This window comes from Eptesicus fuscus, chromosome 23 (assembly GCF_027574615.1).
Source record: "Eptesicus fuscus isolate TK198812 chromosome 23, DD_ASM_mEF_20220401, whole genome shotgun sequence".
In the NCBI taxonomy this organism is placed as follows: Eukaryota; Metazoa; Chordata; class Mammalia; order Chiroptera; family Vespertilionidae; genus Eptesicus; species Eptesicus fuscus.
Genome location: NC_072495.1, coordinates 13,556,645 through 13,578,549, shown reverse-complemented (window position 1 = coordinate 13,578,549; position 21,905 = coordinate 13,556,645). Strand labels below are relative to the sequence as shown.

The 21,905-nt window shown below is 64.8% G+C and overlaps 2 protein-coding genes across 5 annotated transcripts; one reads left to right on the top strand and one right to left on the bottom strand.

The window, feature by feature from the left end:
• Positions 1–1,371: 1,371 nt before the first annotated feature.
• CCDC188 (coiled-coil domain containing 188) lies at positions 1,372–5,912 on the top strand. Of its 2 annotated transcripts, XM_028146989.2 has the most exons (10): positions 1,372–1,987; positions 2,182–2,289; positions 2,434–2,538; positions 2,676–2,732; positions 2,822–2,881; positions 3,035–3,099; positions 3,287–3,335; positions 3,541–3,590; positions 4,436–4,516; positions 5,714–5,912. In XM_028146989.2, the coding sequence occupies exons 1-10, from the start codon at positions 1,454–1,456 to the stop codon at positions 5,799–5,801; spliced, it is 1,197 nt and encodes a 398-aa protein (XP_028002790.1). In that variant the 5' UTR covers positions 1,372–1,453; the 3' UTR covers positions 5,802–5,912. The 2 variants fall into 2 exon arrangements, with proteins under 2 accessions (XP_028002790.1, XP_008140813.2); XM_008142591.3 differs by lacking the exons at positions 4,436–4,516; positions 5,714–5,912 and adding an exon at positions 3,679–4,059 and having other exon boundaries at positions 1,375–1,987.
• On the bottom strand, positions 4,996–19,934 carry ZDHHC8 (zinc finger DHHC-type palmitoyltransferase 8). Of its 3 annotated transcripts, none has more exons than XM_028146988.2 (11): positions 19,715–19,934; positions 12,816–12,937; positions 12,480–12,637; positions 12,210–12,382; positions 11,934–12,036; positions 11,465–11,556; positions 11,156–11,297; positions 10,843–10,963; positions 10,660–10,769; positions 8,153–9,153; positions 4,996–5,368 (listed from the first exon to the last, which is right to left on the bottom strand). In XM_028146988.2, exons 1-11 carry the CDS (start codon positions 19,816–19,818, stop codon positions 5,143–5,145), a joined length of 2,352 nt encoding a protein of 783 aa, XP_028002789.2. In that variant the 5' UTR covers positions 19,819–19,934; the 3' UTR covers positions 4,996–5,142. The 3 variants fall into 3 exon arrangements, with proteins under 3 accessions (XP_028002789.2, XP_008140814.2, XP_054568802.1); XM_008142592.3 differs by lacking the exon at positions 4,996–5,368 and adding an exon at positions 6,956–7,166; XM_054712827.1 differs by lacking the exons at positions 4,996–5,368; positions 11,156–11,297 and adding an exon at positions 6,956–7,166 and having other exon boundaries at positions 12,210–12,296.
• Positions 19,935–21,905: the final 1,971 nt, after the last annotated feature.

Below are 21,905 nucleotides of genomic sequence, written 5' to 3'. Positions count from 1 at the left end.
AGTTTAGCCCAGGGCTCGGCGCGCTGGCCGCCCGCCCGCGGGCCATTCTTCGAGGGCCCCCTGGGCTCCCAGTTGAGATGACAGAGCCTCTCTCCCCATGACGACAATGCCATAGCAAGGCCTCCCCCACGCCAGAGGGTCCCCAGAGCAGCAAGAGGTCAAGGCCCAACACACAAGCGTTCAACTGCCAATACGTTAAGAACTTACTGGCTCCCGGCTGGCGTGGCTCAGTGGTTCAGTGTCGACCTATGAACCAGGAGGTCACGGTTCGATTCCTGGTCAGGGCACATGCCCAGGTTTCGGGCTCGATCCCCAGTGTGGGCCGTGCAGGAGGCAGCCGATCAATGATTCCCTCTCATCATTGATGTTTCTCTCTCTCTCTCTTCTCCCCCCTCCCCCCCCCCCCCCCCCCCCCCCCATTCCTCTCTGAAATCAATAAAAATATACTTTTTAAAAACAACAACAAAAAAACACCATTGGCCCAGTGGTTCCCAGGCCGGTCCAGAGTCCAGGGTGAGGAGAGAACCCTGTCTCTTGATGTGACGAGGGCAGAGACAGGTGACAGAGGGCCAGGCACAGGAGAGGAGGGATCTGTGGCTGCTGCTACTGCACAGGGACTCGAGTTTCCTCTGATCCTCCTTCCTGAGGGTGTTACCTGAGGATGCACTTCCCTGAAACAAGGGCGGGCGCGGAGAAAGAGGTCAAGGAAACAGGGCCCAGGTGGGGTGGGGGAGGCGCGGCACACGGATGGCGTGATGGAACCTTGGAGAGAGGGCGGAGAACCAACCAGGGGCCTGATGGGGCTCCGCCATTGGACGCGTGCTCCCCAGTGGCTACAGGACCCCGTTAAAGTAAATGTTCAATGCATTATTTTATTTAAAGTAAATAAAACCTAAAAATAAAATAAAACAAAACCTGGCGATGTGTTAGGTAAAAAAGCCAGGCTGTGGGATGATCTATTCTGCGCGGGGAGGGAGGAGAGGTCACGGTGCCACCCGTGGGGGACATGCAGCCGGTCCCGGGAGGATCTGACCAACCAGCCCAGCCTCGTGGGGGCTGGGGCAGCAGGGAGGACTGAGGTGTGAGGGAGGATTGCACCAGACACCTCGTTTGTTGTTGGATTTTGTTTTAACCATGTGTCTGCAGTATGTTCTACGTTTTAAGAACATAGCCCAGGGGGGTGGGTGGGTGGGTGGGTGGGGTGAGGATGCAGAAGGGGTGGCTAGAGGTGGACACTTCAGGGACAGGGATACGTGGTGGGAGGGGCCTTGCCAGCCAGGCTCCGGCCACCGCCCCGCCCATTATGACCTCCCTGGTTGTGTCCAGGCCTTTGTGACAGAGGCCCTGAGGCGGACCTGCGAGCTGTGACACCTGGAGGGCCCTCAGTCAGAGGGTGGTAGGTCTGGCCAGGCCAGAGCCTGGACCTGGGGTCAGGAAGGGGTCATAGGGAAGTATGGAGGGACCGAAAACCCTGGGACCCTGTGGCCACTCCCACCCCCAATGCTCCCAACCCTCAACTTCGAGCAGCCACGGAGGATGCCACGAGCCACCCTGCCAGGGGTTTGTGAGGTGGCCCTGCCTGGTGCCTCTCAGCTCCTCTCACTCAGTGGAGTCTTCCGGAACTTTCCCAGCCCCGGGGGCAGGGGGCGGCGGGCCCAGCGTAGGCAGCGAAGGACCTGGGGGCTTTATCGCAAGTGAAGAGGGGGAGATGCAAAGACAGAGACCACGAGACCCAGCAGGGGCGAGGCAAGGACCGATGGAGGCAGGGCTGGAGTGGGGCTGGCCCCTGCACTCAGGAAGGGAGCAGGGGTCATCCAGGCAGGGGGGAGCCCCCAGCTCGGGGCCCAGATCCTTCCCGTGCCAGCACCTGTCACCAGGGGCAGGGGCCCCAGCCCCACCCAGGCCAGCCTCCTCCCAGGAGCAGAGCGGGCCCCTGGGGCCTGCAGAACAGTCCTTCCTACAGCTGGAGCAGGAGAACCAGAAGCTGGTGAGTGAGGCGCCAGCCAGGGCCGCGGGGCTGGCCCCCAGGCTTGGCACCTGTCTGTGCAAGGAGCTCACCGCGGTCCCTGGACCTCCTAAGCCCCATGCCCTGCAGCCCATGCCCCAGCCCTGGCTGCCTCCGTCTCCTGCCCAAGAAATAGCTGTGACGGGCAGCCCCACCTCTCTGCCTCCCACCCCCAGAAAAGACAGAACCAGGACCTTCGAGAGCAGCTGGGGGCCCTTCTGGGACCAGGGCAGCAGTTCCTGCCCCTGTGCCCGGAGCACTCGAGTTGCACAGCCCTGACCTGGGTGAGTACCTGGCGGCAGCAAGGATCCAGCAGGACTTTGGCTCCTGCGACTCCACGCCCCACACCCTCCACTCCGGATCCCACGTAGGCCCTGACCACAGAGGCTGCCCACAACCTTGAGGCTGACCCCGGGCTCTTCCCGCAGCCCCGTGAGCAGGCTGGCACCAGGCCCCTGGAGGACAGGGCACCTTTGCAGCTGCTGCGGCGGGAGCTGTGCCGGGGCGAGGAGTCCTTCGTGCAACAGTCCCAGGTGGGCACCTGGAACGGGCCCGGGGGCGGGGGGGGGGGGGGAAGCGGGTCCTTCGTGCAGCCGTCCCAGGTGGGCGGAGGAGGAAGAAGCTGCCCGCCGATGGCCCTGCCCATGCCCATCCTGTGCTCCTCCCCCAGAATGAGCTGCAGCAGATCCGACTGTCCTTTGAGAGGAAGAAGATGGCCATTACCGAGGTGCCCGCCTGGCCAGGGTGGGAGGGGTGCTGGGGGACCCACGTGGTAGGGCACATCCTTGGGGCCTGACCTAGCCTTCCCCCCACCAGGTGTGGGATGGTGTGGCCGAGGTACACATGGCCCTGAACAACCAGGCCACGGGGCTCCAGGTAGGTCCCCGAAGAGCGATACCTAGAGGAGAGGGGAGGCAGGAAATGAGTGGGTGAGGGGAGGGGGGAGGCAGGAAATGAGTGGGTGAGGGGAAGGGGGAGGCAGGGCGATGGGTCAGGGGTGGAGGACTCTTGACCCCCTCTGTCCCCTAGAACCTCAAGAAGGACATCCGGGGCGTGCTAGACCAGATGGAAGACATTCAGCTGGAGATTCTGGGGTGATGTGTGTGGTCAGGGGCTGGTGGGGGTGTGGGCGTGGCTAACTGAGCTGGGATGGTGCTGGCGTCCTGTTCAGGATGGGATGAGCCAGTCCCCAACCCCTCCCCGGTTCCGGGGCACCAGACCAGGGGTGGCGCCAGGCTGGTGTAGGGAATACCCATGGCCCTGACTGTACGCCTCCCCCAGGGATCGCGCCCAGTGCCGCACCCAGGCAAGGAAGGACCTGTGCTTAACAGTAAGCCCCACCCCTCTCCCAGTTTCCCACCCGGAAGGCCCTAACTGGGGAGGGGGAGGGGGTGGGAGCCCCACCAGGAGCCACGTGGTCAGATTCACCGGGGAGACATGGCTGCAGGTGCCCATGCTGGGCATGGGGAGCAGAAACACACAGCACCCAGATCCCACAGGGAAGGGCAGGCTCTGACTAGCTGCTCCCCCCGCAGAAGGCGCTGCCCCAGCTGGGATGCTCCGAGGGCTTCCGAGGCCAGCTCTGGTAGGTGGTGCGTGAGTGCGTGGGCAGAGTCCAGTCCCCCGGGGCTGCCCTCCGGGTGCCCCTGCCCCCTGACCACCGCCGCCCGCAGGCTGCTGGCCCTGAGGCTGCTGCTGGGCGCCCTGCTGGCCTGCACCGCCGCCTACGTGTACGTGGTGGACCCCACACCCTTCGAGGGGCTGGTGCCGCCCCTGCTGAGCCGCGCCGCCGTCTGGAAGCTCCGGGCCCTGCTGAGCCCATTCCTGCGCCTCGAGGTGGACGACTTCCTGCCCTTCTAGGCTGGAGGCCCAGAGGCCCCAGGGCGGAGGCGGCCAGGCGGCCAGCACGGCCCCGGGTGCCCAGCAGCCGAGCCCGCCCCTGCCCACAGCACTGCCGTGCACACCGTCCTGCCGGGAGCCTCGGAGAAGGGTGGCGGCGGGGTCTGTCCTGAGGGCTGGGCCTGCGGCTGGACATACAGTGGTGACACACACAGCGTCTGAGCTTGTCTCCATGGAGATGGGGGGAACCTGACTGCATCCTGAAGCTAATCTGCAAAAGTGGGGGTCCCTCAGGGTGGCAACCCCACCTCGGCCTTCATGCCCCACCTGCCTGCTGGATGGCAGCCCCTCCACAGCAAGCCCCCAGGCTGCCCCTGGCACCAAGAGGGCCCTGAGCAGAGGGTGTGACCACGAGGGTCTCCACTGAGGGCTGGGCACCCCCAGGCCTCCACCCTCATCGGGGGTCGGGTTCTCAGCCTGAACCTCATACCTCTCACATAACTTCAGTCCCTGTCCAGTAGACGCCCCCACGCTCCCCACACCCACCTGGCCACCACCGCCCGCCCCACTCCTGTGCCCTCCTCAACCCAGGGTCCCTGTCCAGTCCAGCCTCCTGGCACTGCCCAAGGCTCAGAGGACAGGGGAGCCACGTTGGTGGACAGAGCTGTGGAGGTAAACACCAAACATTTTATTTAGGGCATTGAGTTGGGGCAGGGAATACCTTCTAGAACGGTAGGAGCTCTGTGGCTTGCTCGCCCCCAAGTGGGAGAGGCAGAGCTGTTGCTGAAGCAGGGAAAGGGGCCGAGCGCCCAAGCGCCCACCTCAGAGCGGAGGAGTGGAGACCGCGGGCAGGGCCTGGGCAGAGCGGGCTCCCTGGGCTGGGCGGCTGGGCTCCTCCCGTCCGGGCAGGGCCTGGACGGCTCAGCAGGCTGGTGGCTCCAGGACATTAAGGCATCTGCACTGGGTTCAGGGAGGGGCGAGTGGGGGCAACCTGAGACCCCCCCACCCCAGCCTTACACAGAGGCCTGGGCTTCCTGGGGAGGAAGTGGCGTCTAAAGTGCTTGGTCGAGCAGGGAGGTCAGGTGATGGCGTGACACCCTAGGAAGGCCGTGCTGGTCCCAGCAGCTCCAGGGCCCCCACCTGGGGTGCTGGACCCCCTGCAGCAGATGGGAACTTCCTGAGGTGGGCGGGCACATGGTCACGGACCCCGGTGGGCGGGGAGTCAGTCAAGGTTTGGCCCTTCAGCCCACACCCCCGGGGTCCGTGGCCGCCTGGCCTCCCAACCAGCCCACAGATGCCTACTTGGCGTCCCGCTCGGGCCCCGAGAGGCCGGGGAAAAGGCTGGAGGCAGCCATGTGCAGGCGGCACACAGCTCCTCGGGGGAGCACCCCAGCAGCTGGGCTCCAGGGGACCTGCAGCAGTGGGCGGTCCTCAGGGAGGCCAAGGTGGCACAGGTGCAGGCCGGGGGGCACCCTGGACAGGCCACGACGCCCCCATCCATGGCTATAAGTGCCGATCCGCCCCCTGCGGGCCGCAGCGTCCCATGAGAGAGAAGCAGAAAGGTGGAGGTCAGCGTGAGGCTGACCAGTGCAGGGGTCCAAGGTCTGGGGTACCCCCCACAGGGGGCCAACCCCTGCCTCCCCATCTCTGAGTCCTGAAAAGCTCCCACCCCACACATTTAACAGGCAGAGGTGGGGGGCCCAGTACATGCAGCTGCAGGTCATGGCAACAGCCACCATCAGGGCCCCCAGGCCAGCGGGTGGCCCCGTAGACACCCCCTCCTCCATCTCCTGCGAGCCCTTGGGTTCCTGGGGGGCCCCGGGGGCAGCTGCAGCCCCAGTCTTTCTCCAAAAGCCCTGTTACTGCCAGGAATGACGCAGACCCAGGGGAGCCGCACGCTCGTCAGCCAAAGACCCGTGGGCCAGCCCCCACCTCCCAGGCTTCCAACTCCGCTTAAGTCAGCAGAAATGCCCACACGGAACATCCGATCCCTCACTGCCGGCCTCCGCCTCTCCCGGAGCCTGGTCGGCTCTCCCCCCCCCACCCCAGAGCCCCTGAGTATCAGCAACAGCCCTGGCCTTGCTCAAGGAAAGGATCAAAATGACTCTTTTTCTTTTTTTAATAAAATTATAGATATATAGATGTAGATATAAAAACATAAAACAGACACAACGCAAGCAAACGCTGCTGTGTGCTTACTCTCAGGTCCCTGGCGCCAGGCAGAGCTCTGACCCCCTCCCCGTGTGCTTCCCACGCAGACGCCGGGGCTCTGGCGCCCCGGACGCTGCATGCCTTGGGGTAGGGCATCTCGTTTGGCAGGGAAGGGACTCCTGGTCTCAGAGGCCCCTGTCGCAGCGTCCGGCCCGTGCCCGCTCCCACCAGCCCCCGGTGCCACCACAAGAGCATAAAGCAGAGGTTAAGGCTTCAATGACAGCGAGTTTCCCGGCAGTGGGGCGGCGGGGGCCCGGAGCTGTAACACAGGGGGCGCGGCATGGCAGCTCAGCGCGCAGACACGGGGACAGGCCCACCAGCTGGGCGAGACGGGACACATGGAGCCAGGACCCCCACCCACAGCTGGCAGTCTGCCCGTCTGTCCGTCCACCTGTCTGTCAAAACCCAGAGGAGCCCTGGCGTTGGGTGGCTGTGGGCCAAGGCCTGGCCTCCCCGCAGACGAGGCGGCCTCGCCACACTACAAGTTTCCCGCGGGTCCCTGAAAGGCAGCAGGTCAGGGTCAGCCAGGCGGGGGGGCCCTCCGTCCGGGGGACGGCCCGGGACCCAGGCCCCTCTGTCCGTTTCTGAGCCACAGTGACCCTTCTACAAAGGGACTGGGTGGGGACATGGGTGCAGTCCACACAGATGCAGTCCGTGACCCTCGAGGCCCAGTCCGTGGGAGCCAGGGCACCAACACAGGGCCTGCAGCTGGTGGCCCTGGGCCTGGCCGCACCCTGGTGAGCAGCTAAGTGGATGGACAGGTGGAGAACGAGGGACAGACTCGCGGAGGCGTGGTTCTCTCTCCTGCTGATGCGTCCACAACTGCTGGGCCTCCTCCTCTGTCAGGGCAGAGAAGTCGGGGGAAGGGGGGGTAGCCGCTGGGGCGGGGGGGGGGTCCTGGTCCCCGTGGTGCCACAGCGGATGGGTGGCTGTCACTCCTCACACGGAGATCTCGTACGTGGTCCCACCCACGCCAGACACCTTCTTAACGAGTGTGTGCCGGGCAGGGCTGGCGGAGGGCCCCGGGGGGCCGGCGGCAGGTCCCAGGCGGGCCAGGCCCGGGGACTGCCCGTTAAGCTTACTCGGGGGGTTCTTCAGCTGAGGGTGGTCCCTGCATCAAAGCAAACACATACATGCAGACACACGGTGAACGAGGGACCGACCATGGCAGGACAGAGGCCAGTGAGGCCACAGGACGGATGATGCAGACGAAGCCCTGGGCAGCCATGCCTCTGAGCTCAGAAGGTGCCGCCCACAAAACGAGCGGCCACACTGAGCCTAGAGGGGGAGGACCGTGCTGTCACGGGACGGACAGACATCAGAACAGCTGTCACACCCCCAGGACCCTTAGTCCTCCTACTGGCAAGACCACACGCATGGGGCGGCCAGGTGGACACCACCAGCCAAGCCCCTGGTTCTGCCGGTCCTGGGGCCCTGAGCTGGGGAGCCCAGTGATGCCTGTGCGGCCCCTTCCCTGTCGCCTCCTGGGAAAACGGGGGGCTGCCCTCCCGCCCAGCAATGACCTCGCTGCCCAGTCATGAGGGCAGGAGGCCCTCCCTCCTTCAGCTGCCATCCCTGCCTCTGCAGCTGCCACCTGCTGGACCTGTTATACCCACAACGAGACTCCCTGCCTGGCCTGTGCTCAAGGCAATGGGTGACGCCCCGAAGATGCTGCTATGTCCCGTGGGGGCCTTGTCCAGCCTGCCCTTCTGGGCCCAGGTCCCCATCTCTGAGCAGGGAGCTATGTGCCCACCCTCCTTCCAGGCGCTGTGCGCTGCAGGGTGCTGTGCCCCAGGCTCAGCCTCCTGAGCAGGGACAGTAGCACCATCTCCTGAGGAAGAAGGTCCGGGGGACCCCAGGCACAGGCCTGTGCTAGCTTGGGGGGAATGTGGAGCTTTAGGCTAAGGTGCGAATCGTGCCACACCCTGGGACATGCCAGGGTGTCCTTGGAGGGGCACAGCCCCTCAGGCAGGGAAGGTCCACCCCACAGGTGGCCCCGGGCCTTCGGGACAACCCGCACTTGCTCAGCCAAGAGGTCCCGCAGCCAGCCAGACACCTGCCCCCTGCCAGGAAGCCTGCCGCGTCCCCAGCACCCACCTCTGCACGGCCAGCGAGGGCGGTGGTTCCGGGAGGTCCGAGTGGATGAAGGCAACGGCTTTGGGGCCCATGTAGGCGGGCGAGCGGGGAGTGCTGGGCGGGGAGGGGGGGCCCTGGCGCAGGGGAGACCGGTGGGAGCCACTCCCCGGCCGGGGTCCGGGGGCGTTGTTGTTGACCAGGTCTGCCTGCAGGGAGGAGGAGGAGGTCCTCGGCGCCCGGCTCACTGCGCTCGACAACGAGGACATCGACGTCTGCAGGGCGGGGTTGCGGGCGCCTCCGAAGCCGGGTCCGGCCACCAGGTCGTCTCTGGAGCCGTAGCGCAGCACGGGGCCTCGGGCGCCCTCGGACAGCACGCTGGCCTGCTGCAGGCTGTAGGAGCTGGGGGCGTCGTAGACGCCCGAGTCGCCGAAGAGCGAGTCGGCCTGAGAGCGCAGCAGCCGCTCCCGCTCCTCCCTATCCTTGCGCTCCTGGATGGAGGCCATGATGGTCCTGGACAGGTTGTCGTAACGCACAGGCGAGGGCTCCCTGGGCCGGGGGCCCAGCACGGGGCTGAAGCTGCGGGGTGGGGGCCGCGGGGGGTCACCCGCAGCCCCAGGGTGCAGGTAGGGCGAGCGGTAGCCGGCCACGCCGGCTGAGGGGTGGGCGGGGCACGCGTGGCCACCGGGCGAGGCGGGGTTGAGCAGGCTGTCATAGGACAGGCTGCCGTTGCGGTTGGGCAGCGCGTGGGGGGCGAAGATGCTGCGGTGGGGCGTTGGGGGCCCACCCTCAGAGCGCAGGGGCTGGAGGGCCATGTGGTCCCCGCCCCGCCGGCCTGCCGCCTTGAGGCTCAGGGATCGCAGGGCCCCGGAGAAGGTGTCAGCGGCGCTGAGCGGCGGGGATGGCGAGTAGGTGGTGTGCAGACCCCCAGGGGTGTAGTCGGGGAGGTCCAGGCTGGGCTCCGACGTGAAGTCCAGGCTGTGGATGCTGTCCTCCCCCAGAGTCAGGGAGTCAGGGCCTGAGACCTGCAGGGAGAGAGGGTGCACACCTGCCACTGCCCACCCGCCACGCCCCACCTGGTCCCTGGATGCTCTGTGCCCACGTGGAGGCTGCAAACTTAGTGACAAGCTGTCCCAGAAGCTCTCCATCCCCTGGCCACACCGCCTGCTGCTTGTCCACCAGAGAAGGAAGTGGGGGGCAGGGTGAAGCAGAGCGGCAGCCCCAGGTGCTATCTCCCAGGGAAGGGTGCGCACACTGCTCCAGCGCGTATTCCCGGGGAGCGGGTGGGGGCGTGCAGGGACAGCCTCAGCAGCTGGACCTTGAGGAGACGTCATAACCACACAGGGACCAGCGCCCTCTCTGAGTGTTGGGGCACAACAGGGCCACAACCGGCCACTACAGACACCCAGGGCAGTGTCCTTGCAGCCCACCCAGCTCCGGGGACAGCCACACCGACAGGGTCTTAGTGATTCGAGGCTCAGGCTGGGGACAAGAACCTGCAAAACCTCAAAGCACAGGGCCCAGCTGGCGTGTCTCAGGGGTGGAGCGTCGACCTATGAACCTATGAACCAGAAGGTCGGGGCTCAGTTCCCGGTCAGGGCACATGCCTGGGTTGCGGGCTCAACCCCCAGTCGGGGGTGTGCAGAAGGCAGCCGATCAATGATTCCCTCTCATCGTTGATGTTTCTAGCTCTCTCTCCCTTTCCTTCCCTCTCTGAAATCAATACAAAATATATATATTTAAAAACAAAAACAAAAACAGAAGGGGCACGGGTGGGGACAAATGTGACCTCAGGGGCCAGCCTCAGGGGGACACCCCCAGGCCCTCTGTAAGAGCCAAGGCAATCCCAAGTAGGAGGTGCCCTGGATGAGGGTCTCTAGAGCCCACCCCTATCCCCAAGCAGGGCCACTGCACACTGGCCAGAGGGGCTTCCTGAGTGGGTCCCTGGGATGTAGATCCTTCCCCAGAATCTGCCCAATTCCTCCGCCTTCCATTCTCGGCAATGACTGCTCCTGGGGACACACGCAGGCCGAGGTGTGCTGGTCCAGCCACAGGGCTGCCTCTCGATGGCTGTGAAGGAGGGCGGCCAGCCCGGGAACGCTTGGGGAATTCCGGGGAATTCCTGGCAGTCCAGGGCCGCCGATGGCTCCACAGTGAGCAGCACGGAATGCTTCTACTTGGGCAAATAATGTGCTTTCTCAAACAATCGCAGATTCTTCTGAAGCCTTCCCGTGGGCCTTACCGAGTGACTAATGGTGCAATTCCTGGCATCCTGGCACATACTGCTCCTGGGGGCAGCCGCCTACCAGGCCAGCAGGCAGTGCCGGCCCAGGGAGTAGGGCCAGGACCGCCTGCGCCAGCCCCTCCCAGGACACCCTGCTCCGCTCCCGTCCACTGGCCCTAGCTGGGATCTCTGCAAAGTGGGAGCCTGCTGACACCCTCCGTGCCCCCGGCGGGGCCTCCCAGGGGGTGAGGCCTCTGGGGGTGGGGTCGCCGGGGCAGGGCCTCAGGGTAGGGCCGGGTTTCCTCACCTGCTCGCCTGGTCCACAGAAAGGCGCTTTGGGACCCGTGGGAAAGGCAGGCCGGAACTTGTACATGGCGGGCGTCGGGGGGCTGGTCCTCTGTGCCGACAGGGCGCTCTCTGGGGGAAATGGACCGCCGTCAGGCCAGGGCCCATCCACGCCCCTCCCCTCGTGAGGCCAGCCCCACCTCACCAGCACTGCCTGGGCGTGGGGTCTGCCGGTCACCGCCAAACGTGCCGGCCTCCGACTTGGGGGGCAGTGGCGGCCCCAGGTCCAGTGGCTTCTCATCCAGCCGGTCCAGGCTGCCCTTGGACTGGGAGGGGGCATGGTCAGTGGTGGGTAGAGTGTGGGCCAGGGCTTCTCTGGGGCCCTGGGACGTAGATCCTTCCCCAGAATCTGCCCAGTTCCTCCGCCTTCCATTCTTCCAGGCCCCTCCAACCTAGCCGCTTCGCGCCGCCACGGGTCTGACCTTCACCCCATCTCCTACCCACCCTAGGGCCCCCACCTTGCTTCGGCCCAGGCCAGCCTTCAGCCCATTGTCACTAAGCTTGACCTTGAGCGGGGGAGCTCGATCCAGGAGTTCGGGCCGAAGGAAGGGTGGCTTCAGGCGAGCGGCAAGCGGCAGCCGGGGCGGCTCCACCACATACCTGCACCGGGGAAGAGGGGCAGTGGCGAGGCCGACCCAGTCCGAATGCACACCGAGGGCAGGGCCAGCCCCACCTGCCAAGGGCAGAAGTAGACCAGGCTTAGGGTCTGCAGCTGCCCCACCCTGAGCCCGGGCAGAGGCCCCCTCGACACCCCACCCAGGCCTCACCGGGGAGCCAGGGGGCTGCACAGCACGTGCTCCACGTTCCCATAGCAGCCTCGGGTGAAAGGATTCACGCCCCCACGAAACTTCCCCGTCACCTGTGGACAAGGGACCCTTCAGCCAGCGTGGCGACCCAGGGCCCAGCCCACCGAGGGCAGAGGGACAGCTGGGGTTCCCCTCCCGGGTGGTTGGTCAGGGTCCGCCCAGTGGTAGCCCCACCCAGGTTCACCCCAGCTTGTCCCTGCAGGGAGCTGTGGGATTTCCGGGCCCCGAGTCACCGGTGGCTGCAGTGGCAGAGCTCCACCCACCTGGGTACGCTGGACCAGAGCCTCCCCCACCTACACGGGCCCCCTGAGTGCGTGCCCCTGCAGCCTTGCCCCGACCCCCCAGGGTCCCAGTGCAGCCTTGCCCCTCTCAGCATCGGGGACCCCCATCCCTGTCACAGCATGCCCCCCCCCTCGCCGAGGGTCTGCACCTGCTCGTTGGTAGTGCGCCCCCGCGTGACCAGCACCACGTGGAAGCCCGTGAGGCCGATGACAGGGATGAAGAAGAGGCCGGCCACGCACATGACGGCCATGCTGGCCCGTTAAGGCCAACGGCCAAGGGCGAAGACCCAGAGCAGGTGCCTGTGGACAAACTTCCCACCCCACCCAGAAGGGGCAGCCCACCCCCTGGGGCTTCCCCGAGTCTCCGTTTCCCCTGAGAAATGTGCCCCCAGCCCACGCTGCCTCCGCGGCCGGGACAAGGATACGTGATGGTGGTGTGGGCAGCTCCCAGCCCCTCGGCGTGGTTCAGCACGTAGACCAGGCCGAAGGCGACGACGCCCACCATGTGGGCGCTGAGTGACAGCAGGAACAGGAAGAAGTAGCGGTAGTTGCGGCGCCCGATGCAGTTGTTGACCCAGGGGCAGTGGTGGTCAAAGTCCTGGGCAGGAGCAGCACGTCAGGGTGAACGGCGGGCGGGGGGGGGGGGGGGGGGGGGCACGGTAGGAGGGGAATGGATGGGATGGCGGGGCGGTCACCTCGACGCAGTTGTCGCAGACGCTGCAGTGGGAGCAGCGCGGTGGGCGGTAGAAGTGGCAGGTGGCACACCACTTCATGCGGACCTGGATGCCCCGCACATCCACGTTCTTGTACAGCGGGGCCCGGAAGTCGTCGTCCTTGTCCTCGTCCTCATCCGCTGTGGGCCAGAGCCGAGGGTGGTGGCGGGAGAGTGACTTCCCTGGCGGGAGAGCCCCTCCCCGACCTCCGCCAGCCCACCCGTCAGGAACCGCCCCCCTACCCAAGACTCTCCCCGGGTCAGCCACTCACACTCTAGTGGAAGAGAGCAGGTGACCTGCCCCAGCACAAGGTCCTACCTCGGGGGAAGACGCCAGGGTCCATGAAGGTGGCCATGCTGAAGTTGGCCAGGACGAAGAGGAAGATGATGCCATTGTAGACGGGCACGGCTGGGGACACAGCACGTGTCAACCACGGGCACCTGTGGGGCACAGCAGGGCAGGGCTGGGGCTGGGAGTGCGGCAGGCGGGTGAGGAGGGGACTTGGGGGCAGAGACATTAGGTGTGTACACGCACGTCCAGGCCTTCAGGGCCGCTGTCGATGCTCAGCATGGCAGTCAGGAAGGCCATGCTGCTGTGGGCCCGGGCAGACCCCGGCCCACCTGCCTGCTGCTCCTTTGCTCAACCATCGGGCTATGCACACTGTGCATGGAGCACGGACTCCGTGTGCCAACTCTAACCCCAGCAAGCCCCCTGGTAGCTGTTGGCGATTTAACTCACAGTTGAGAAAACTGAGGTTCAAAGAGGCCCATGGGCCTGGGGTGGCCCGACTTAGAGGAGGGGTGACCAGAGCCCACCCATGTCCTCCCACCGCACCCACATCTTTCCCAGGCTCCCCGGAGGGAAATGGGCCCTTTCTGTCCATGCACCATGACTGACAGAGGCCAGTGACCCACCAGGTAGCTCAGGCCACCTCCATCCTCACCTAGACCTGTCCCAGCCCAGCGGGGTCCCCGAGCATGGAGACCCTCGGGTGTGAGGAGCCCCAATTCTCAGCCAGTAAACGCAAAGTGGAGCTATCCCTGCTCTTCCCTGAGGGGCGCAGGCTCAGAGTCTGGGCCACCTGGCAGCGCCTTCTTTTCAGGAGGTCACCTTCCTCTCCACGTGACCATGCAGAACACGGGGAGACTCTAGAAAAGGATGACGCCCCCACCCCTTCGAAATCGTTCACCACTTGGCTCCAAGGCTGCCCCCCTCTTCCAGGAAGCCTTCCCAGATTCCTGCTGCCCTGTAAGGGTCATGCATACCTCCCTGATGGGGTACTCTGCCACAGACAGGTTCTTCCTCGGCTCTCCCGGGACCTAACCAGAGCCCCCGCCAGTCCCTGGGCACATGGCCTCTGGCCCCTGCCCCAACTCACAGTGGGTCCCTGAGTCCCCTCCCTCAGCACCCACAAAGCCCCTCTGGCCTCAGGCTTCCCCATCTCTCCCAGGGTCCCCGGCTGCCGTGACAAGCAGGGACATTCAGGGGGTTTGCTCCCTTCCCAGTCCCGAGGTTCTCTGTGAAGTCGGGGGCGGGGCACGGGGGATCCCCACAGCAGCCCTGACTATGAGCCCTGCCTGTCACCCGGCGCAGACAGGCCACACTGGCGCACCCACGCCTGATTTGGCCAGGGGCCAGCCCCGCCACCCCGGCAACCACCTCCATAGCAGCAGAACTTCGCTATTTTTAGTGGAAAGCAAGCAGCTATTTAAAGATTCCCTTCCCACAGCAGCACGCCTGGCACCCGGAGCCTGAGCTACCCCTTCCCCTTCTCCCGGACCCACCATTGGAGGTGGACGCACAGCCTGAGGACGGGGTTCCCTCAGCCGGGAGGGCCTCCCTCCGCCACCCCTTTCCCGGAGGCCCGGAGCACCCCCCAGCCCACACCTCCCATGCCTTCCACACTCCCCACCCCTGCATGCTGAAGCCTCGCGTACAGACAGTGCTCAGTGTGACCCAGTCCCATTCAGCAAGACAGCAGTGGGCCCCTGAGGCCTGGTCTGCCCAGCAAGGCGGGGGTGGGGGCACAGGCCCAAATGCCAGAGGGGATGGGCTTGCCAAGCATGCCTGACCCCCACGGAGAAGTGGAGCACTGTGGACCCCAAACGGAGGTGGGGGGGGGGGTTTGAACCAGCTCCCCAGGGCACCGTCTGGGAAGGGCTGGCCATGTCATCTGCCAAAATGACAATGTTCCGCTTGTTTAAAAAGTATGAAGAGTTTCAAGACGGTGAAAGCGTTAAAGCCAATATGGGCCCTCGTGCACCTGAACAGCCCGAGGCCCGTGGAGGCAGCCTGGTCTGGGAAAGGAAGAGGCCGAGGGAGGGAGCCCAGGATGCCCTGGGGCGGCTGAGGACGGGAGCTGTGCAGACATGGGGCGCAGCAGGCAGGTGGGCCCTGACGGCAGGACACATGGGGGAGACTGGAGAGTGAGCCCCGCCCACCACTGTGTCCGGGTTTGGCTGATGAATACCCGAGACCCACTGCCTACCTGCCCTGCGCAGGGACCACACACTCCACCCTCCAGCTGTAGGGGGTGTGGGGGGGCTACTCGCCTGTCCTTCCCATTTTACAGATAAGGAGCAGGTATCGGAGGGCTCGACACATGCCCAAGGCCTTGGGGCAAGTCTGCGTCAGAGCTGGGATTCAAGCCATTACATAGGCTGAACCCGCCCCTTCCGGGCAGCCCCCACCCCTATGCTGACCAGAGCTCCCACTGACCTGGGCAGCCTGTACTGCTCTGTCCTCCTTGAGCCTTGATGAACCCAGGCCACATGGGCTGGACAGTGGCCCTGACTAGATGCCTGAGACTGGGGGAGGGGCGTAGCTGGGCAGCATTGGGGCCAGGTTTGGAAATCTGCACTGTGATGGGCCAATGCTTACACTGAGGTGCTGGGCGGTCTCTGTCCACTGTGGGTACCGCCGACCCACTGCCTGGGCCGCACGTACCCAGGACGGTGCAGGCCGTAGTTGGTGCTGGGTAGGCTGGGGAGGAGTGCAGGTCCTCTGACTGGGACCTGAGCCACTGCCCACTCCGCCTCCCACCTCCATCCCCCCAGAATGATTCAGACCCAAAGATTAGGCACTCCCATGCAATCCTGTCCCCGTTCCCCCACCCCCGTCCTCCCCCAGGTGGCCTTCACCCACCAGGAAATGCCTTAAGGGGAGCTCAGGCTGGGCTCACGCTTAAGGGGTATGGCTCACTGGCCAATGCTGCCGAGGCCTGGAACTCAGCCGCCTCGGGAAACATGTGGGCTAAGGGGGGAAAGATGAAAGAGCCCATGCAAACACATGCACAGACATATGCATGTACCCATGTGAACACACAGGGACAGATGCATGCACACGTGCACAGAACACACACAGACACATAAACATGCTCCATTTGAGATGCATGTGTGGGTACATAAGTACATGCTGAACAAGCATGCACAGAGACACATGTGCACATATAATTGTACATAAAAGGGATGCATGTGTGAACACACGTGAATGTGTGTTCAACATGCACAAACACAGAGATGTGCACACTTGTGCACACACTGGCACACCTGCATGGATACACATACATGGCCACATAGGCACACCTGCATAAACACAGGCGTATGCACTTGTGAACACACGTTTCTCCTCCCACTGACCCCAGCCCCATCCAGCCCGGGCCGGGCTGCCTCTCACTGCCCTTCCACCTCTCTGTGCTCTGGGACCAGGTAAGCATAGGGACATGTGAGGACACACAAGCTCTGGGCAGGACCTGACAGGCAGCACTGCTCAGCCCACCCTGAGTCTGTCCTAGGCTCCAGGAGGGCCCCTCTGCCCACAGGGACGTAACCCCACCCCCACCCAGGGGATAGTGCACGACAGGCTCGCCCTGCTGGCTACAGCTGAGCTCGGGGCCAGAGTGAGACCAGGGGTAGGGGCGAACGAGCTGAAGCTCTGAGCCCCCCTCTCTGACCTGCCCCTGCCTCTCCAGCGCTAGGGCCACACACCCCTGCTAGGAGCTCCCCCCCAAGTCGAGGCCCCAGGTCCTGCCAAGGCCAACAGGGAGACACCACCCAAGGGGCGTGGGAGGCTATGCAGGGGGAACATGTGCACCAAGGTTCAGTGTGGACAGAAATTTTTAACTCGGACGTTTTCATTAAAACTGGGATCGCCATTAACAGTCTGTGTTCACGCACATGGACACCCAGCATCAGAGGGTCTGTGGCCACTCTGCCCTCATCAGGCCAGGAAAGGCCTCTGGCCAGGTGAGCCCACCCATCCGATCCCTACAGAGAGGGAAACTGAGGCTCGGCGGGCCAGGGATACCCCAGGCCACATGCAGCAAGTCCTGGCAAGGGGCTCACACCAAGTCCCCCCTCCCCATGCAGCCCCTGCCAGCAGCCCTGTCCACCAGGACCCACCATGGTCTGGCCTGGTCCTGGGCTGGCCCTCCCACTGTCTTAGGCTGGGCCCTGCTGCCTGTCTGGGCCTCTGAGCATGGGGAGGGCTCAGCCCTATCCTGGGAACCAGCCCCCGACATCCCGGAAGTCAACCCACTGGCCCCCGGCATAGGCAAGATGGCCCAGCCCAGCCCCAGGCATTGGTCTTCTGCCAAGCAGCCCAGCCCTCTGATCTTCACAGGGTCCCCGTCGTTCTGCAAAGTGGCTCTGGGAGGAGTCAGGGGCAGGGGCAAAAGCCGGGACCCTCCCACACCCCCTCACACCTGTCCCAGCCTGGCACTGAGCCAGGGCGAAGAGCTTCTGGGGCGCAGGGGGACACCACTGCACCAGGAACCCAGGGAGGCTTCCTGGAAGAGAAGGACCTCTGGGAACCTGCCCTGTGAGGTGCTCCCCATTCTCAGAGGAGGGATACCCCAACCTCCTGGCATATTTTCCAGGCCACCGACTGTCCTAGCAACCCTGTCCCAGCCCCCCTCGGTGAGCTGGCCTTGGTCCTCCAGGCGCCGCTTCCTCACCTTGCATGACACCAGGAGCTGCTGCCTGTGTGGACCTGCCCTAAAGGGGCATCTCATGTTTACTGCGTGCGGAGCGGGGGCCTGGGGCCCTCAGCATCCAGGGAAGTCCAAGGATCAAAGGCAGAGAAGACAACCCTGCGGGCCTGAGGGTGGGGAGAGGGCACAGGAAAGCTGCTCCCTCCCTGCACGTGTCTGAGTCTGGGGCAGGCCTGGGCAGAAACTGGGCAGAAGCATGGGTACTGGGGCGATGAAAGGCTAGTCCTGAGACGGGGACCGCCTGGACCCCTGCTTGCCCAGAACTGGCATACTGTGCCAGCATTAATGGGCCAGGCCTGTCCCACAGAGCCCCTTTGCTCAGGAACCCCAGCTACCAGGGCAGGGGCAGGCCAGGGTCCATTCGGTCCAAACAATGTGACCTCGGGGTCGGGCGACGGGGGAGCCCTGTCCTGGGGATGAGCGAGGCTCCCTTCGCTAGATGGTCACTCCACCTGGACCCCGACAAGTGCCCCCGGGTCCCCATCCTGCCACAGGGACACACCGCCATACACAGGGCAGGATGCAGGCACCACCTGCGGTACCCCAAAGGAACCCTGCACCTCCTCCTAGCGCGATGTCCCTGAATCCAGACCCCCGTCTGTGAGAACAGAGGAAGACCTGGCATGGGGCAGGGTGCAAAGGGTGCAGCAGCCTTGGAGCCTACTGCTTGGGGGAGGGTCAAGTTCACAGGACAGGGAGTAAGAGCCCTCTGAAATCACCACCTCAGGACAAGCGCTCTTCGGCAAGGCCAGGTGAGCCGACAGAAAGAGACAAGGGCTCTCTGGGGTGAGGTCAAGTTCAATTTCTTTTTAAATGTTTTTTTTTCCCCCTGTATTTCACAAGTTCTCAATAGAGAACACGTATTCTTTGAAAGTTGGGAGGAAAAAAAATGCTAAAGTGCACTTAGGAAATGAGAAACTGAGATGGTCAAGCAGAGACCCCCCTCAAACCCTTCACCCTGACCCCAGAGCCAGGACTGCGCTGGGCCCCACCCCTGCAGGAGACCCAGCAGGACTCGCCCTCCCTCTCTTCCGGTGTCTGCTGCCCACCTGCCCCTCTCCTCTCTGCCCCACAGTCAGCAGCTTCTGAGTGACAAGAATCCGCCTGCTCACCAAAGCCAGAAATAAGCCCGTCCACACAGGCCTTTTTTAAACACACTCTTGGCAGCCTGTGGCACCTACCCAGCTCCGGAGTCCAGGTAGAGGGCTCTCCCGCCTCCAGACACCCAGCGCAGACTCCCCGAACACCAGGCAGCCACGCTCGCTCTTGCTAATGGGAAAGGGTGCCAGGCCGGCCCCTGCCCACCCTGCCTCAGAGTCACTCTCTCTCGGGGGCTGACCTGCCTCTGAACAGAGGTCCCACTGGCTTCAGGCCCCCAGGTTGCTTTGGTCACCAGAGCTGTGTCTAAGCCTGGGACAAGTGGAAGGGGGTGATCACGGACCCGCATGGCTGAAGTCTGGAGCCCCCAATCCTTCCCTGTGCCAGAGGAGACCTGGGGGTTGGGGGGCGCATGACCATGGGGAGGGAGCTGCCCCACTGTGACCTGTGAGCCAGCCTGTGTCTAAAGCTGCAAAAGCCCAGAGCCCTGCCTGCTTTCTGCCTCAAGGGCTCCAAAGCCCGCCATGGCCAGTGTCCCTGGGTGTGGCCTGGCCTGGGCCCTCCAGCTGTGATCACTAGGCTTTCCTGTGAAGGTCAAGGAAGGGAGGAGGGTACTGCCACGCCAGTGTCACTGGGGGCTGTGGGGCAGGCACGTGGCAGACGGGCTAGACCACACCTACTCAGGAACAACTTGGCTCTGGCCCCTGGCCGGACAGCCAGGAGCGGGGGGCCTAAGAGACATCCTCAGCTCCTTGCAGGAAGGGCTGGTGGCTCTGGGCAGCCCACGTCCCCTCCTGAAGCCCGTGGGGAGGGGAGGGCTGCAGCCACACCCTGGGCAGCCACCGCACACACTCTCCTGTCCAGGCCCAGTGGCTCGCACCCAGGGCCTGCCTGGCACACTCACTGGGTGTCCACTAGGCACTCGTGTCCCCACACACAGGACTCACCTTTTCCTGGTGCCCAGGAGAGGCACATTCACGGCCTCAGCCCAAGGTGGGGGCTCGCGTTGCCCGAACCCCTGGTGCCAGCCCTGCCCTGCCCAGCCCTCTGTGCCCGGTCCCTGCCCCTGGTCCCTGCCCCTTCTGGCCGGGCTGTGGCCCCTGCGCCCCCGGCGACGCGGCGGACTCACGTGAACACGAAGAACAGGGTGCTGGAGCCGACCAACAGCGCGGCGGCAGTAGCCACGGGGATGTACTTGGCGGGTTTGAGGCGCGTCCCGGGGCTGCGGGGCATCCTGGGCGCCGCGCCGCCGCATCCCTCCCCGGGGCCTGACGGGCGGGGCCGGCGGGGTCGTGCCGGGGTCGGCGGGGCGGGTTGGACGCGGCGCAGGACCCGCGGCGGCGGCGGCAGCGGCGACGGAGGAGGAAATCCCACCCCAGGGGCGGAGCGGCGGCGGCGCACTGATGTCAGCGCGCCCCTTAAGGTGGACCGGGAGGCGGGGGGCGCGGGGCGGGGCGGGGCCACAGAACCCAGAGGACGCTCCGCCCCACCACGCCCTCTTTAGGATGCTGGCTGCAGGAGCCCCCCCCCCAAAGCCTGGGACTCCCCAGCTCCCGCCCCCGGCCCTGCGCGCGTGGCGGAGCCCGGTCGGCCTCCTGCGCGGCGCTCAGGACCCTCAGAGAGCGGGCCTCTCCTCGCCGTGGTGCCCCAGTCTAGCGGGTGCCCGCGGCTCTCTGAAGCCACACAGCCGTAGCACACCTGCAAAGCCATGCCCACCAGCCGGACACGGTAGAGGACACCGGGCATCCTGTTTCCAGTCCGCAGGACCCTCCCGGGCCTCTGCAGACCTCTCCCTAAACACCCCAGAGCAGCGTGTCCCTGCGGGCAGGCGGATGCCCCTGCTCCATGCCATTCTCGAGAGCGCCAGACCCGTCTCATCTGGAGCTCCCCCCAGAGGGGGTCAGTTGTGACCCTGCACGGGCACCTGGGTTGTTTATCCCCTTCCCACCCCTCAGCCCTCGGGCCACTTGGCTGGAGGAGCACAGCTAGCGGACAGTCCCCCTGCCTCCTGGCCCAAGCTGCAGGCTTGGAGTGTGGGTGGGTAAAAGGCCCGGGGCCAGGCGAGTCCCTCGGCCTCCCGAGGCAGGGTGGAGTACCCCTCAGGAAGCCCCGGGCGCTCTGCCCCTGCGTGGGATAGGCCCACGGTCAGGCCCACCTCCGGCAGGAAATCCCCCCGCCCCTGCCGACGCCGCTTAAGGTGGACCAGCGGCCTCGCAGAGCCGGCGCGGGGTGGGCGGGACCATCTGGGGAGCGAGAGCAGCGCCTCTGGGAGGTTGGGACCTCGATCAAGCTCCAAGGCCTCCCCAGTGAGCACCAAGTTGCCTCTGTCCGTGGCACTGCGACCATCTCCTCCGGCCACGCGGACACTGGCCCGGTGGCTCCCTGGCCAACCAACAGGCCCCTCCAAGCCGGTAGGTGGGCCTTCTTAAGGCCCCAGCCCCAAAGGCCGCAGGCTGCTATTAAGGAACCCTGGATGGGGGCCAGACCTCAGCGTTAATGCAGCTTGACAACAGATATGGTGATGTGCTTCCTCCCACATCCAGTTGTAGCCTCTGCCCACTCCGGGAGGCCCAGCCCGTGGGGGACTAGCTCTATGATAGGGTCTGGGGAGTGGGGTGGGTTCAAGGTGCAGAGATGGACAAAGGACAGCCCCCACCTGGAGCAGACCCCTCCTCAAGCCTAGCTGAGACGCCATAGCCCTACAGGCCTAATACAAACAGGCCCCCGGGCAGGGGACACCACTCCAGCCAAACCCTGCCCCACTTCACCCTTGTTCTTGCCCTTCTGCAGCCCTGTACAGGGAATGCGCCCCCCTCCCCCCTCAACCTCTGGTAACAGGGCCTGGACGTAGGCCCACACATCAAGAGGCTCCTCCCAACGACTCACCCACTGCACCCAAAGCAGGGCCCTGCTTTGTGTAGGGGTGCCAGGACAGCCGAGAGCTGTGGAGTGCCAAATGCTGGTCATAGCAAGAAAGGCCTCTCAGGTCTCTTTGCTGAGGTCCCTGCAGAGGGGGTCCTGGGTGGGGCAGACCCAGTGAGGCCACAGCCCAGAAATACTCTACCCAAGGAGTTAAGATCCCAGGGAAAGGGAAGTGCAGCTCTCCCAACCCCCCTTCCCACCCGCAGGAATGAAAAAATTGTAGGTCATGTATCTCTTCTTCCCCAATATTGTTAGCACCTCAATTCTGGCTTATCATCACCTGTGCCACACTGGCTGGGGGCAGGGAGTGAGGGGGGCTAAAGGAGCCCCTATTGGCGTCCTTGCTCGTACTCGCATGTCTCCCTTTGCAGCGCCTTCTGTAGTGTGAACAGCCGCAT